The 16,721-nt window shown below is 42.3% G+C and overlaps 1 protein-coding gene across 5 annotated transcripts in view; it reads left to right on the forward strand.

Annotated features, from left to right (window-relative positions):
• Window positions 1-16,721, forward strand: part of tnc (tenascin C) — an 85,141-nt gene that overhangs the window by 40,057 nt on the left and 28,363 nt on the right. For 2 of the 5 annotated variants that reach the window (XM_062960746.1, XM_062960748.1), the window contains exons 9-10: window positions 27-116; window positions 1,576-1,839. In XM_062960746.1, the coding sequence (XP_062816816.1) occupies window positions 27-116; window positions 1,576-1,839 (354 nt within the window). Of the gene's footprint in view, window positions 1-26; window positions 117-1,575; window positions 1,840-7,231; window positions 7,505-8,220; window positions 8,494-10,123; window positions 10,397-14,244; window positions 14,518-16,721 lie in introns of all 5 variants that reach the window. The other 3 variants (XM_062960743.1, XM_062960744.1, XM_062960745.1) reach the window with 3 other exon arrangements.

Raw genomic sequence — 16,721 nt, forward strand, 5'->3', positions numbered from 1 at the left:
GTGACTTTCCCCCTCCTTTCGTTTAGGTTTGAGGCCTGGAACAGAATATGGCATTGGCGTGACAGCTGTGAAAGAGGACAAGGAAAGTGCTCCGGCTACCATTAATGCTGGAACTGGTAAGCAAAGTTCTAATAATAATAAAGATTCTCATCAAGATTCTCAGGACATGGAGCAGGAAACTCCCAGCACTTACCCTCTAATAATAATAATAATTATTATTATTATTATTATTATTATTATTATTATTCTCAAAAGCAAGCTCAATGGAGGCAACACCATCAAGGCCATAAACACCTGGGCCATACCTGTCAGAAGATATACTGCTGGCATCATAAACTGGACACAGATGGAACTGGACAATTTGGACAGAAAAACAAGAAAACTCATGACCATTCATCATTCACTGCACCCTCGCAGTGATGTTGACTGGCTATATCTGCCTAGAAGATCAGGGGGCAGAGGACTCTTACAAGTAAAACAAGCAGTCAAAGAAGAAGAACATGCCCTGGCAGAATATGTAAAGCAAAGTGAAGAACCTGCTTTGATTGAAGTCAAAAATCAGAAACTCCTCAAAGCACAGCAGACAAAAAATCAGTACAAGAAAACCGCACTACAAACTAGAGCTGACAGCTGGCCCAACAAAACACTGCATGGAAAGTTCCTTGACAAAATTGAAGGAAAAGCTGATAAGGAGAAGACCTGGCTCTGGCTCACGAATGGGACCCTGAAGAACAAAGGAGACAGAAGGCCTGATCCTTGCAGCCCAGGAGCAAACCATCAGAACAAAGGCAATTCAGGCCAAGATCGAAAAATCAGCTGATGACCCAAAATGCAGACTGTGCAAGGAAATCGATGAAACCATTGATCATATCCTCAGCTGCTGTAAGAAAATCACACAGACTACAAACAGAGGCACAACTATGTGGCCCAAATCATTCATTGGAACTTATGCCTCAAGTCCCACCTCCCAGCAGTAAAGAACTGGTGGGATCACAAACCTGCAAAAGTACTGGAAAATGAACATGCAAAGATACTGTGGGACTTCCGAATCCAGACTGACAAAGTTCTGGAACACAACACACCAGACATCACAGTTGTGGAAAAGAAAAAGGTTTGGATCATTGATGTCGCCATCCCAGGTGACAGTCGCATTGACGAAAAACAACAGGAAAAACTCAGCTGCTATCAGGATCTCAAGATTGAACTGCAAAGACTCCGTCAGAAACCAGTGCAGGTGGTCCCGGTGGTGATGGGCACACTGGGTGCCGTGCCAAAAGATCTCAGTCGGCATTTGGAAACAATAGACATTGACAAAATCACGATCTGCCAACTGCAAAAGGCCACCCGACTGGGATCTGCCCGCTTCATCCGAAAATACATCACACAGTCCTAGACACTTGGGAAGTGTTCGACTTGTGATTTTGTGAAACGAAATCCAGCATATCTATCTTATTTGCTGTGTCATACAATGTTGTTGTGTCAATAATAATAATAATAATCATAATAATAATAATAACTTTATTTACATTTTGCCTTTCACAATTTCTTTTTTTAAACTGTTCTTTCTGCTTACAGATTTAGATAGTCCAAAGGATTTGGAAGTCACAGATCCTACCGAAACCACCCTCACCCTACGATGGAAGCGACCCTTGGCCAAAATCGACCGCTATCGCCTTAGTTACCTGACACCTTCTGGGAGGAAGAACGAAATAGAGATTCCAGTAGACAGCACCTCTTACATTCTAAGGTCATTGGATGCAGGTGTCGAGTATACCATCAACCTCGTGGCAGAGAAAGGAAGACACAAGAGCAAACCCTCAACCGTGACTGGCACTACTGGTATGTGACGTTTTTTGACCTGAATTTTATTCTCTTTTCAATGGCTTATCATATTTTTTTTTCTAAGGTTCCTAGGAGTGTTTTGACACTTTTTGAGCTCCAGTGTAAAAAGTGCCCTTAGCTTCTAGGGGAAGAGGAGAATTATGAAGCTGTGTGTTGACTTTCTTGCATTACGCTGATTCGTGTTGATGTGAATTCTATGGAGCCAAAAAGCTTTAGGAAACCTTATCCTTAAATGAATCTCTTTTTTTCTCAAGCTGACAGCATGGCTTACCAAAAGTGGGTTTCCATGACCAAGCTGGGAATCGAACCCTGGTCTCCAGAGTCATAGTCCAATGCTCAAACCATCATACTGGCTATCATAAGGCATTTTGCCTTTCTTGGTTGACTTAATAAAATATCATGGGAGTTACGTTCCAAGACCACCTGTGACAAGTGAAAATCCGTGAAGTGGGGATGCTAGGCTTCTCCTTAGGAGAACAGCGAGTCCGCGAAAAACGAATCGTGAAGTAGTGAGGGAACATTATAAATTTAGCTTTCATCTATGCCGAGACGAATAATGCCTTTGAAAAATTACCGTGTAAAAATCCACAAATGTATATGCTGTAAATCACCACATGAAAGGAATATTTACATACGTACGTATGGGAAACTCTTCACCAAGAAAGAGCAAATGTGGAATGTGGAATCCATTATAACCACACAAGCTTGGTTATTTTTCTCGGAGAGCCAAGGTGCTCAAGTGCGCAGAACTTTTATCTCTCTCTCTCCTTAAAGATGATGGATAGTCAGACTCTTCCAAGAAATGTGCAAAGCAGCTTGAACCAAAGACCCCCTGCCCATATAGTCTAAAAAAGCTGGACTTTTCTGGCATCAACATCTAAGAAAGCTTGTCTTGATCCACAAGAAAGCCCTTGCATCAAGGGCAGGCGAGTAGTTTACAAGCTTATGGGGTTGGGATGGAGCAAGTGAGACTTCCCTGCCTCCTGCTTCTGGCTAGAGTCGTTCTTGTCTTAATATATAAGGATCAAAATGATTTCTCAAGCTAGGGTCCCAAGGATGTGGTGACCCAAGAAGTCAATGTGACCATGGGTGAGGAATCTCCCTTTCTGAGCCAAATCATGGGAGACATTACTGGATCTCCTCTGTGCTCAAACGACACAGAGTTGCTTGACATTCCCAGAGGGAAGTTCATAGCTCGGTCAACAGGCCATGATGATGTGGTCTGGAGAATCCAAACTTGATGTTCTCAGCTGGTTTCTTTGATGCTTTCATCTCTTCCAGGCATGCCATAGAAGGAAAGATAAGGACATTTTGAAAGCATTCCTCTCCAGATAAAGGAGTCTACAGCTTTTTCCACTTTAGTTCCATAAAATAACACAGAAGCAACTCTGTGGCTGGGGCTAAAGAAGAGAGTCAGCATGTTGTAATGACAGTGTCAGTTCCTGGAAGGTGTAGGAGACAAAGATAGGCTCACACAGCTTGTAGCTATGGAAAACTTTATTGAATCCACCTTGCCAAAATGACTGCAAAGCTTCTACTGCCCGTCTTCCGCTCTTTCCCCTCGGTATATTGGATTGTTGCTTCCCTCCTCCCTTCATGTCTCTTCTTCTCCATTCACACCTCCCTTTCCTTTTGTCCTTTCCCACGTTTGAAGACCAGATCCTGTCATAAATCAGCCTTCCCAGCCAAATGGTCATCTTTATCCGATTTGTTGTAGTCAGGTGTGAAAAGAACAGCTTGGAGAATGCTGATCTTTTTGCATCCTGACAGACAGTGACTCTAGAAATCCTCATACTGCCATGAAAACCCCATAATTTTCATTGGGTTTTCTTAGACTACATATACTCATATTTCTTCTGAAATATAGCCTATAGCACCTGGCATTCATTGGCTGTCTCCCATCCCATTGGATGCTGATTAGCTTCCAAGGTCAGATCTGGTGCCCTTAGGGTATTTTTGCCTGCCTTATACTGAGTCTAACCCAATGCTAGCAGCTAGAGTTGTGCACAGAATTCATTTCTTCAATTTTCTTCATTTCTTTCATGTCTTTCGTTTCTTCGGGAGCACGGAACAGGAAAGCCACTCCCGTTATGGAAATCAGCTCAAAACGAAAGCAAGCAGGAGCAAGTCCCAGCTCCTGGCCTGCTTTTCAGCATCACAGAGTAAGAGGTGCTCGGCTGCAGGCCCTGGCAGGAGCGGATGCTCCTTGGTTTCGTCCGTTCTTTTGTTACTTTCATTACCTTCGGGAGCACGTAACAAGAAGGCCTCTCCCCTTATCAAAATCAGTTAAACACGAAAGCTCCTGGCCTGCTTTTCAGCATCACAGAGTAAGAGGTGCTCGGCTGCAGGCCCTGGCAGGAGCGGATGCTCCTTGGTTTCATCCGTTCTTTTGTTACTTTCATTACCTTCGGGAGCACGTAATGAGAAGGCCTCTCCCTTATGAAAATCAGTTAAACACGAAAGCAAGCAAGAGCCGATCCCAGCTCCAAGCCTGCTTTTAAAGCACGTGCTTGCCTGCAGCTGAGCGCCACTCCTCTAGAGTAGAACAGCTTAAATGTCTAAAATGATAAGAAGGGGAGCCTGGAATGGGCTGATAGAAAATGGATCTTTTGCACTCCAGAGCAAAAACAGATATCTGCCCTCCTGATTTCAAGAGGTCCCCAAAAAACAGATCGGGACTACCACCAAAAGCCAGGACATGAAACGGTTCAAGGTTTACCCTGAAAACGCAACCTTAGTGCTGAAGTCATAGTGAAACAAAGAATTCAAGTTAATATTTCAATCCTATCATTCTTTTATGGATAGTGAGTGACATACTCAACTCTCCATTGGATGAGGATTAGACAAAGAATTCACAATTTGAGACTCAATTTGAGGTTACATAAAGATGGGTTCCTTCTTTACTTCCCTTTATTCAGTTTTTTTAAGACTCACAACACCAAATTGTTAGGTTTAAAGATGAACCCCTGAACCTCAAAAGCTTTTTGATCTACTTTGGGGATCAAAGGCATGGCGATATGAAATGAATACTGTTTCTCTGCACAGTCAGTGTCCGGAGAAACCTTGCCTTCCAGTATGATCCCCCTTCATATGAGAAACAGCAGTGAGGAATTGCATTGGAATCCTTTATGACAGTCACATCCTCCAGAGAAATAAAATGTGCCATATATAGTGAAAGCAGAAGCCCGAGCTGCAGGCTTTGTTTAGACTAAAATGTAATACATTGTGGAATTTCTCTTTTGGAAGGAATGTTTATAGCTCTGTATCTGTTGTTCGTCCAAGAAGCTCTCCACTCGAGCGTGTATTTGTTCTTTATTAATCTACCTACTATGTCTGGATTCCAATCCTTCAGCTCAGCCTCTACTTTTATGCATTTCCTCCTTTGAGGGAGCTCTGAACAACTCATGCCTTCATTGCTTTGACTGTGTTCGAGAAAGAAAGAATTCAGTATTGATAGGAATCGTGGTGTTAGGGAGAAAAGGTGAAACGTTCCAATTCAAACATGATCACCAATTGCTTAAAATAGACCTTGCACAAGATGGGCACCCTCCCACTCCTGGTAAAGTTTGAAATACAGGTATTCCTCGTAGCAGTGCCATGAAACAACAGAAAGTCTCCAAGTTATTTATTTATTTATATACAGTATATATATATTTACAGTATTTATATTCCGCCCCTCTCACCCAGAAGGGGACTCAAGGCAGATTACAATGCACATATACGGCAAACATTCAATGCCTTTATACACAGACAGGACAGACAACAGTACAGATAGTGGTATATAGGCACTCCCCATCTTCGGTGTCTTGGAGGTTCTGCTCGATTCTGGCCACTGGGGAGTGCTGTCACTCCATCCTCTGTGTCGAAAAGCCCTGTTCACAGACTTCCTCCTATTTCGATCCCCAGCATTTTTCTGGTATTTCCTTATGGTACCATTAAAATACCTCCCAGCTTAAGCGGTACCTATTTATCTACTCACTGTCACACCTCAGGTTAGTTTCACCTTGCTATATACACCAGGCTGCACACAGGTTGAAGTCTTTTGTAGTTTATTAGGAAATAGAAAATAAATAGTTCTTTAAAAGCAAAAGTAAAGTTCCAAGAGATTGTTACAAAACAAGGCTTTAGAGAATAATCCAAGAAATCATAACGAATAAACAGTCCCATTAGAGCATGACAAAGTCCCATGAACATGAACACACAAAGGCTTCAAGAAAACGAGAGCTTTCTTCTTGACTTGAGTGAAAAGTTGCTTTGACAAAGATTTGTCTCCCAACACACTGTTTTAATACCCTTTGCAAAGCATAAAAGCATTTCTTTGGCCTCTGACCTCCTTCTTATTTGCTATTCTCACACTCCTTCGAACCCTGAATTCCAAACGGTCAGCTCGATCTAGAGATTCCGCTTCACCAAGGTCAACCTGCTCATTAGCGTCTTCCTGCTTGCTATCAGACTGAGAACTGTCCTCCTTTTCTGAGTCAATTTGCACCTGACTAGTTTCAGTATCATCAACACCATCCCCTGCTGTGGGAAAAACTCTCTGTTCCTCATCTTCTACAACAAGGACACTCTGAACCTGAATCCCACAATTCCCATCAGAGTAATTTTGAACCTGAATCCCATAATCACCATCAGAGTCACTCTGAGGTTCCAACTGAGTCACAACACTCACAGCTGTTTTCAATCTGCTAGGTGGGCAGTGAGCTGGGCTGAAGGTTGGGTGCTCACCCCGACCTGGGCTTCGAACTGCCAACCTTCCGATTGGCAAGATTTATTGCAGCTGGTAGTTAACCTGCTGTGCTAAAGCTATCCCACTGGCATGGAAGTTACCAACTCCAGATGGGTAGGTCACCATATTGCCTTGTACCTCTATCTACAAGAAAAGTTTGGGCTGTTACTTCATAGGTAAGCAACGAACAGAGCTTATGCTACAGCTTCAAAGGAAACTCCAATCCAGGGCATGTCAGTCACATCAAAGCATTTTCACCTTGGTTCATTACTGCATTGCCATCATAGCTTTGGATCTGCAAATATTGAATTTTTAATGGTCGCCACAAAGCAGCAACGTAAATCCTTCCAAAGCCCTGTGAAACATAACTAAGGCTTGTTAAACAATTTTGGTGGAGATCAGTCCCAGAATTGTCTTTGAGGTCCTGCAACTTGACCTCGCCCTTCTGTGTGCTTTCTTGGCTGTGTTGTTAACATCTCCTCGGGAAAGCTTATCCCATGGAGCAAAATCGATACGGTTGTGTGTGTGTGAGAGAGAAAGGGAGATGGAGTCATAAATATGTAATGGCGTGCAAGCTCCACTTTGACAAAGCCTTGGCGTTCCCCGGGTTAAGTCGGCTTGCAAATCTGATTAACCAATTGACTCTCTGTCCTTCTCCAGAGGAGGAACCTGAGCTGGGGAATCTATCAGTCTCAAAAGTTCACTGGGATGGATTCCAGCTCACCTGGACCGCAGCTGACGGGGCCTATGAGAGCTTTATTATCCAGGTGCGGGAACCCAACCTACCAGAAGATGCAAGGAATCTCACTATTCCCGGTGGTTTACGGTCGGTGGACCTCACCGGCCTCCTACCAAACACTCTCTACACCATCACCCTTTATGGGGTCACTCAGGGATACAGAACAAAACCTCTCCTGGTTGAATCTACTACAGGTATCTCTTTTTTCATCCCTCCGGCATATCCAAGCTCTCCTTTCCTTCCTTTGCAGAAAGAGAATGGGGCACTTGTCCAATTTCTGAACCAGCTCTCTGATGATTGTCTCCTCTTCAACGTTTCATCTCATAGGATTGGCTCGAGCTTTGCAAGATCAGGAAGGACACTAACTTGCATGTTCTTGGCTTCTCCTGGTTTTGTTTCATTTTGTTTGAGAAACAAAGGATGATAAGAGAAAAAGGGTGATTCCAAATCTCTCTTACGGTCTTCATTTAGTATTGGAGAAATACCATTCTGCTTCCTCATCCCTTTCCACATGCTGCTGGTAGTTTCATAGTGTTGTAAATTAGTTGAATTAGCCTCCCAGCATAAAGCAGTACCTAAATTTTCTACTTGACAGGTGCAACTGTCTTTCGAGCTGCTTAAGTCAACAGCGAGCTAGGCTGTTAATGGTCGGGAGCTCAATCTGGCCTGGGCTTCGATCTCAGCAGTGATTTATTGCAGCTGGCTACTAAAGAGTAACTATCTTCTGTAGCAAGCTTTGTTTTGCATGGCCTCATTTTAGGGTATGCATCTCCATTACCGCTTCCTCGCTTCTTTCTTGCTTGACTGGTGGTCTCACCATTCCATCTCCTGCTTCGCAAACAGGAAACGTGGACTGGGCTTCAAATTCTCTCTCACGGACAAAGCCAATGTTTTTCTCCCCCTTCTTCAGCCGCCAAACCAGACGTTGGTGATCTAACGATTTCGGGCATCACCCCTGAAAGCTTCAACCTCTCCTGGACAGCCACCAACCAAGCCTTCGAGATGTTTACCATTGAGATTATTGATTCCAACAGGTTGCTGGAACCCAAGGTGTATAATGTCTCTGGCAATTTGAGAACGGCACATATCTCAGGGTTGTCCCCAAAAACCGATTTCATTGTCTACCTCTATGGAGTCACTAATGGTTTCCGGTCTCAGACACTGAGTGCTGCAGCTACTACAGGTATATGATCTGTGATGCCACATATGCTAATGCATGCTTTGTTTCTTCCACAGTTTTCTTTCCAGGACCTTTCTTATCCTCCTTTCTATTTATTTACATTGTCCTTCTGTTGCCTTCTGCGGAAAGGTGGAAACGCACAGCCAAAAGGTAGACAACGGCATCCCTACGGAAAGATTACAACAGCTGAGGATTTTGGTTTAGTGGGCACAGAGGGGATAGAAATAATGGGGAACTTAACTGAGGTCTATCAGGGAGCAAGCTTGTTTTCTGCTGCCCTGCAGACTAGGACACGGAACAATGGCTTCAAACTACAGGAAAGGAGATTCCACCTGAACATCAGGAAGAACTTCCTCACTGTGAGAAGGGCTGTTCGACAGTGGAACTCTCTCCCCCGGACTGTGGTGGAGGCTCCTTCCTTGGAGGCTTTTAAGCAGAGGCTGGATGGCCATCTGTCGGGGGTGCTTTGAATGCGATTTCCTGCTTCTTGGCAGGGGGTTGGACTGGATGGCCCACGAGGTCTCTTCCAACTCTACTATTCTATGATTCTATGATTCTATGATTCTAATGTAACTGCTTTACACAATACTAGGCATGGTTTGGGTAATTGCACCAAAGGATATTGTATAGCTGGAAAAGGATGCTGAAAATATCAACCAAAATGACCTACGTGGTGGAGCAACACTACTACAAGGAAAGGTTGCAACACAAGCTAATGAGAGCAGTGGTTCCCAACCTTTGGTCCTCCAGTTGTTTTGGACTTCAACTCCCAGAAGTCCCAGCCAGCTTACCAGCTGTTAGGAATTGTGGGAGCTGAAGTCCAAACACCAGGAGGACTAAAGATTGGGAACCACTGCCTTAGCCAAAAAACTAGTATTTATTATTTATTTATTATTTTTATTTATTTATTTATTTATTATTATTATTATTATTATTATTATTATTATTATTATTATTATTTATATTCAGCCCTTCTCACCTCAAAGGGGATTCAGGGCAGATTAAAATGCACAAACATACAATGTCATTATCAGACATACCACATATACAGACAGACAATAGAAGCTATTTAACATTTTCCAGCTTCATGTGGTTATGCTCGATTCCAGCCACAGGGGGAGCTGTTGCTTCATCATCCACTGTGATGCCGAGTTTTTATTTATATATATATATATATATATATATATATATATATATATATATAGTAGTACTTCCTCATGTTCTTTGCATGCCACGGGTTGTGAGGATGCCTGCCACAGATGTGGGTGAAACATCAGGAAAGAATGCTTCTGGAACATGGCCATACAGCCCGGAAACTTCACAGCAACCCAGACAGACAGACATTTCCCATTTATATGTGGGAAGGTTTTGTGCTTGAGCTTTAGTTCCGGTATAGAAACAAATTATGAGTTTCTCATGTAAACAAGAGCCACCTTGAACTTCAATTGGAGGTCCACTATCTTGGACCATTGGTTTGTGCCTAGTTTTCTTTGATGGACACTATAGCTGGGAGGAAGGTCCTCATCTTCTCCCATTCTGATGTCCACCCCCAGTTTTGTACTCAGCTTTTCAAAGTGTTGCCAATGTTGATCCAAACATGTATTCTGTTTTTTCTCTTTCCTCCTCATAATAGTTGAACCACTGCTTAGCAAGTTGACCGTTTCAAATGTTACCTTTGATGGACTCTCGCTCCAATGGAAAGCCCAGGACTTTGCCTTTGATAATTTTCTCTTAGAGGTTAGAAACACCAACAACCAGTCTCTGGACTCCCAGCTACACACAGTGCCAGGGAGCATCCGGAGCTTTGTTCTCACCAAGCTAAGACCAAGCTCTAGTTATCATCTCCAGATTCATGGCTTGGTTGATGGGCAAAGTAGCCAGACCTTGACAGCCCTGGCGACCACAGGTATATCCTCTCCAATTTGTTATTTTTTCCTCTGATTTCTTTTTCCGCCATCCTCTCAAGATGACCTCTTCCTCTTCTCATCTTCTGAAATTTGAAAAGAGTGTCGTTTCTTGGAGTAGTGTTGTCACACCCATGTGTCCCCACAATTAAGGAAATCTGTCTGGAACCCTGATCGGTTCTTTTATATATGCACACACACTGATCTACACCATCATCCTTTTTTCTGTGTGCATATATAGACAACCATTTCGACGCTACGTACATATATGTGTGTATAACTGTATGTATATGTACTTCTTCCTCTTGAGGTTCTTCTAGAACATCAGATCCACAGTAGTCATCATTCTGCTCTTGACTCTTCTTTCTCCTTCCATTTTGCCTGCCTTGTCTTTCTCATCATGACATCGAGATGTTCCGAAATGCTTGACTTTCTGAAAAATTGTCCTCTGCATGTGACTGTTCTTTGCTCTGAAGATCGAAGGTCTTCTACTGATTTTGGTCATTGAATGCATCAGCAAATACATCTTCCAGAAGTCTTTTCTGTCTGTTCTTAATGAGATCAAGGCAGTAATTGGAATGGCAAACACAGCCATGTTCTTTCTGGAGAGTCAACCTGAAGGACTCCTACTTCAACCTTGATGTCTTAGATCATGGAATCTCACCATGTCTTCTAGGGTTGACAGAGTTGTGTTAGCAATTGGTAGGTCTTTTCCAAATCTTGCCTCATGAGATGCTCTCAACTTGCATTGCATGGAGGACTCTTTGAGATCCAAGGGCTTACATGACTGTCCTTGCATGGAAGAGCATGCTTTCGAGATGCTCAGGTGGAGCACACATGGAGAGAAAACCAGTCCCAGTTTGCATGTCATGCTTGTCATCCTATGTATTCTCTTTGATCTTCAGGGGAACTTGTGCTCTCCTTGAACATATTTTGCTAGTCATGCACAACATGACAGTGAGATGGAAACATTGCTGGTCACCATCATGCAGCATGAAGGCAGTTCACGCATGATTCCTTAATTGTGGTCATTCAGTTGTGGTCCCGGTGCTCTCCAGCTCATATCCATTTATTTTCTCAAGCCAACTTCCTTTCTTAGAGAAGAAGAAAGCTCCTATAGATGAGCAATGTATCCAACATTGTTCGATAATAATCTTCAACTGTGAACTTAGTGATCTGACAACCATGACTTTGGATGGCCACCACAAACTGGGCTAGGAGGATATGGGTGCATGCATTCAATATCAGCAGTCATAATTATTACTGTATATACTCGAGGATAAGCCAACCTGAATATAGGCCAAGGCACCTAATTTTACTACAAAATACTGGGATAACTTATTGACTCAAGTATAAGCCAAGGGTGGGAAATGCAGCAGCTATGGGTAAATTTCAAAATAAAAATAGATACAGTAGAGTCTCACTTATCCAACATAAATGGGCTGGCAGAATGTTGGATAAGCGAATATGTTGGATAATAAGGAGGGATTAAGGAAAAGCCTATTAAACATCAAATTAGGTTATGATTTTACAAATTAAGCACCAAAACATCATGTTATGCAACAAATTTGACAGAAAAAGTACAGTAGAGTCTCACTTATCCAACATAAACGGGCCGACAGAATGTCGGATAAGCGAATATGTTGGATAATAAGGAGTGATCAAGGAAAAGCCTATTAAACATCAAATTAGGTTATGATTTTACAAATTAAGCACCAAAACATCATGTTATACAACAAATTTGACAGAAAAAGTACAGTAGAGTCTCACTTATCCAACATAAACGGGCCGACAGAATGTCGGATAAGCGAATATGTTGGATAATAAGGAGTGATCAAGGAAAAGCCTATTAAACATCAAATTAGGTTATGATTTTACAAATTAAGCACCAAAACATCATGTTATTCAACAAATTTGACAGAAAAAGTAATTCAATACACAATAATGCTATGTAGTAATTACTGTATTTACGAATTTAGCACCAAAATATCACGATATATTGAAAACATTGACTACAAAAATGCGTTGGATAATCCAGAACGTTGGATAAGTGAGACTCTACTGTACCAATAAAATTTCATTAATCGAGGCATCAGTAGGTTAAATGTTTTTGAATATTTATTGTATTTATTGTATTTCAGAGAAAAACAATAAACTAGCTCTATAAGTGGAAAAGTTGGGTCAACAAAAACAATATGATATCAACAATAACCTAACAACAACAATAACAACAACAACAACAACTTCATTTGGATCCCACCCTATCTCCCCATGGGGACTCAGGCCGGCTTTCAACATAGTAACAGGCAAACATTCAATGCTTATATAAATAATGTAGAGCTAGATATAGATCTATAATTATAGACTCTAATTTCACATGTGCATTTCCCCCTGAAACATTTGCAAATCCGCTCTCTGTGTGTGTGTGTGTGTGTGTGTGTGTGTGTGTGTGTGCATTTCCCCTACAATATTTGCAAGCCATTCATATCTATCTATCTAGACATGTCTATATATATATGTGTGTTCATTTCCCCCCTGTAATATTTGCAAGCCCTATATATAGGTAGGTAAGAATATATTCATATCTATCCAGACATCTCTCTTTATATAGATATTTGCAGAGACTTGCAAACATATGGGGGCAAATTAATATATAAAAATAATGTGTATGTATGGCTACTAGGCATGTCCGATCGATGAAAAAATGTTTCAATTCTCGTTTCTAAAGTAGGGGGCGCTGGCGCTTCGATATGGAAAGTATTTCCGATTTTTTCACCCAAAAATTTCGGATATTTTCAAAAATTCGTAATGATTCTAAATGTTTCTAAAATGTCAGACGCGCATGCGCAATCGCCAAAAAAAAGAAATCGGGGGGGGGGGAACACTTTTACAGGGCTCTCCTGCCCTCATTTCTTGAGCTATCCCCATCAACCCTAGCCCCCACCATTGCGTCCATCGTGGAAGTTTCTGATTGGCCGGGGAGCGGCAGCCATGTTAAGCTGCGCTAAGCTCCCATTCTAGGTAGGTTGCAGAAACAAAAATTTTTTAAAAATATCTTTAAAAATATATTTTTAAAAAATTGGGGGGGGGGGGAATTAACGAAACATTAAGAGACAATTAGAGAATGGGCCAACAATGATTCAAATTACTATGAGACAATGTCTCGGAATGCGTATCAAAAAGCGAGAACAATCCGAAATAATTCCGATATACGATTCAAAACGATTTTTTGGACATGTCTAATGGCTACAGATACACAGGTACATGGATCTATATGTATAAAGGATTTGCAAAGACCTACAAACATGAGGGGAAAATTCATATATAAAATTAATGTATATAGATAGATACAAATATAAAGGTACATAGAGATTGCAAAAGCTTGCAAGGGGTTAATGCCTATATATCTGTAGGAAAGTCTAACAAATATTTCAGGGGAAAATGCTTTCATAAGATTAATGAATATATATTTTTCTTCTTCCTGACTTGCAAGGGCGTCTTTCTCTTTTCAAAACATTCCCTTGATTAGGAGCGAGGGAGGCTTTGCAAAAGAAAACACACTGATAAGGGAGGAGAAGAGAGAAATAGATCACATATTGCAAGCAACAGCCTGCAGGCTCTGTTGCTGGCCTTGACCTTGACCCGATTATAAGCCGGGGGAGGCTTTTTCAGCTCATAAAAAGGGCTGAAAAACTCAGCTTATCTTCGAGTATATACGGTAATTGACCAGTGAGAGGTCATCATGGAATGATTTGCTAAATATTTGAATTTTTTGGATGAAACACGCTCCACATTTTTCTGCTATGGCTTTCCGCAAGTAATCCAATTTATGTCCCTTTCTCTGCTTCAGAGATCGACCCACAGCCGGGCATGCCCACATTCACAAACGCTCATGCCAACACCTCCAACCTCTCCTGGACTGCAAAGGATGAGCCTCTCCCCAAGTTGGCTGTAAATATTAGAGATCCTTATCTATCTCAAGAGCATCTGGAGCTTCCTGCCTCAGAAGAAGCTCCTGAAACTCTCATCTCAGGCTCGGTAGATTACACTGACTATGTTAACACTCAGGGCACAACCACAGGTGAGGGGCCGTCTGATCCCCTCATCTCTCTAGTCATTAAAGGTATCCATTTTTGGACATTTTCATATGTATTCCCCATAGATGTATTGTTGACTAACTGGAATGAGCTACAGCATCAAGGTCTTTGTGGCCTACTGTTTCCATAGGCACTGGAGACCACGATGCCCGTGATGCAGTACAATTGTCAAGACAATTTTGCAAAACAATATTCATTACTGTTGCTTTAGAATGGGAGAAAATTAGGGCCATATATGGGCTACCATCATCTCCTAGACCTCGATAGCCTACCCTTCCAGCTCTCCAAAATATTTTTGATCAATAATATAGAGGTCCTCGGGAAGCATGGTAGTACCATATCACTTTTTCATCCATCCCAATCTGGAAAAAGTCTAAACATGAGAAAAAATGAAGAGCTTATGTAATCTTGTGACAAGTGGAGCTAGGTAAGCCACAGATTGTGTCCACTAGAGTTGTGCGCGAATCCCGTTTCCTCCTGTACCTGTGGGACATCCGGTACCTTTGGGTGCACAAAACGGGAAATTACTCCCAATACAAAAACCTGCTCACAAAGAAAGCAAGCAGGAGAATCTTGGTTCCTCCTCTGCTTTTTGGCATCACAGTTTAATATTTTTTTATTAATCCCGCAGCAAACAAAAAGAAACCCCCGATTCCCTGAAAACTATTCCCACGTACCTCTCCTCTAGAGTAGAAAGTAGAAACAACTGTAAGGAAGCATTAAACCCAAAGCAGAAAGGAGACTGAAACATGCCGGGGGAAAATAGGGATTTTTAAGGAAGCCCAGGAAGGGTAAGGAGCTCCAGGAGGTCATTGCTCTTCCTTATCTGGAAGTGGGAAACCTCCTTAAAATATCTTGGAAAGTGTGTGTGACATGCAGGCCCGGGAGAGAAAGTACGGACGTCTGTCTGCAGTGCCTCTCCTCTAGAGTAAGAAACAGCTTTAAGAACCTACTTCCTTAAAATCCCTTGGAAAGTGTGTCTGGCGTGTGGGCCCAGGAGAGAAAGCATGGGCTTCTGCCTGCAGTGCCTCTCCTCTAGAGTAAGAAACAGCTTTAAGAACCTACTTCCTTAAAATCCCTTGGAAAGTGTGTCTGGCGTGTGGGCCCGGGAGAGAAAGCATGGGCTTCTGCCTGCAGTGCCTCTCCTCTAGAGTAAGAAACAGCTTTAAGAACCTACTTCCTTAAAATGCCTTGGAAAGTGTGTGTGGCATGCAGGTCCAGGAGAGAAAGCACGGGAGCCTACTTACCGCACCTCTCCTCTAGTGTAGAAGGTAAGAACCTACCTCCTTAAAGCAAGCATCTGCTTGCAGCCAAGTGCCCCTCCTCTAGAGCAGAGCTTAAATGCCTAAAATGACGGGAAGTGGAGCCTGGAAAGCCGCCCCCATAATTGGCGGATAGAAAATGGATCTTTTGGCACCCCAGAGCAAAAGTTATCAGCCCTCCCAATTTTGGGAGACTCCCAAAAAATGGATTGGAGCCCCCACTGAAAGCCAGGATATGAAACAGGTCAAGGTTTACCCCGAAAGCACAACCCTAGTGTCCACTCCTTATCATGAATAAGCAAAAACCTAAATCATGGTGTTACGTCAAATTAGAGTAGATTCACTGAATCGATTGGATTTGCCCATTTGAGGCTTCACCATTCCACCGTTGTTTCAATGGATCTCCTCTTGTTGGGAGTAACCCTCAACCCAAGAGTGTTAAGACTCTGGGCAGGAACAACCGACCAGTGACAACATCACATGATTTGAGTGTGAATGAGATAAATTGCTCACACACTCTGTGACTTAGTAGAGATATTAATCATTGGAGGATCCTTTATGAGTTAAGACTAGATCTTATACGAGGGCTATCCGGAAAGTAGATTACGTTTTGGAATTAAAAATGAACAAAGTATAGGAGAAAATATTTACCATATGCAGTTGAAAGCCACACCCAATTACCACTTCTCAACATAGTCGCCATTCAAATCTAGGCACTTATCATAGCAATGAAAGAGCTTGGCAACTCCTTCCTGACCAAACTCTGTCGCTTGCACCCTCAATGCAGCGTTTTGGCAATGATGCGCAGCTGCGGAAAGGGGTGACCGACTGTTGGAGGACGCAAGCGGCAGAGTTTTGTGGGGAAGGAGTTGCCAAGCTCATTCATCACAATGATAAGTGCCTAGATTTGAATGGAGACTATGTTGAGAAGTGGTATTTGGGTGTGGCTTTCAATTGCATATGGTAAA

The sequence above is a fragment of the Anolis carolinensis genome, unplaced genomic scaffold (assembly GCF_035594765.1).
Source record: "Anolis carolinensis isolate JA03-04 unplaced genomic scaffold, rAnoCar3.1.pri scaffold_7, whole genome shotgun sequence".
NCBI lineage: Eukaryota > Metazoa > Chordata > Lepidosauria > Squamata > Dactyloidae > Anolis > Anolis carolinensis.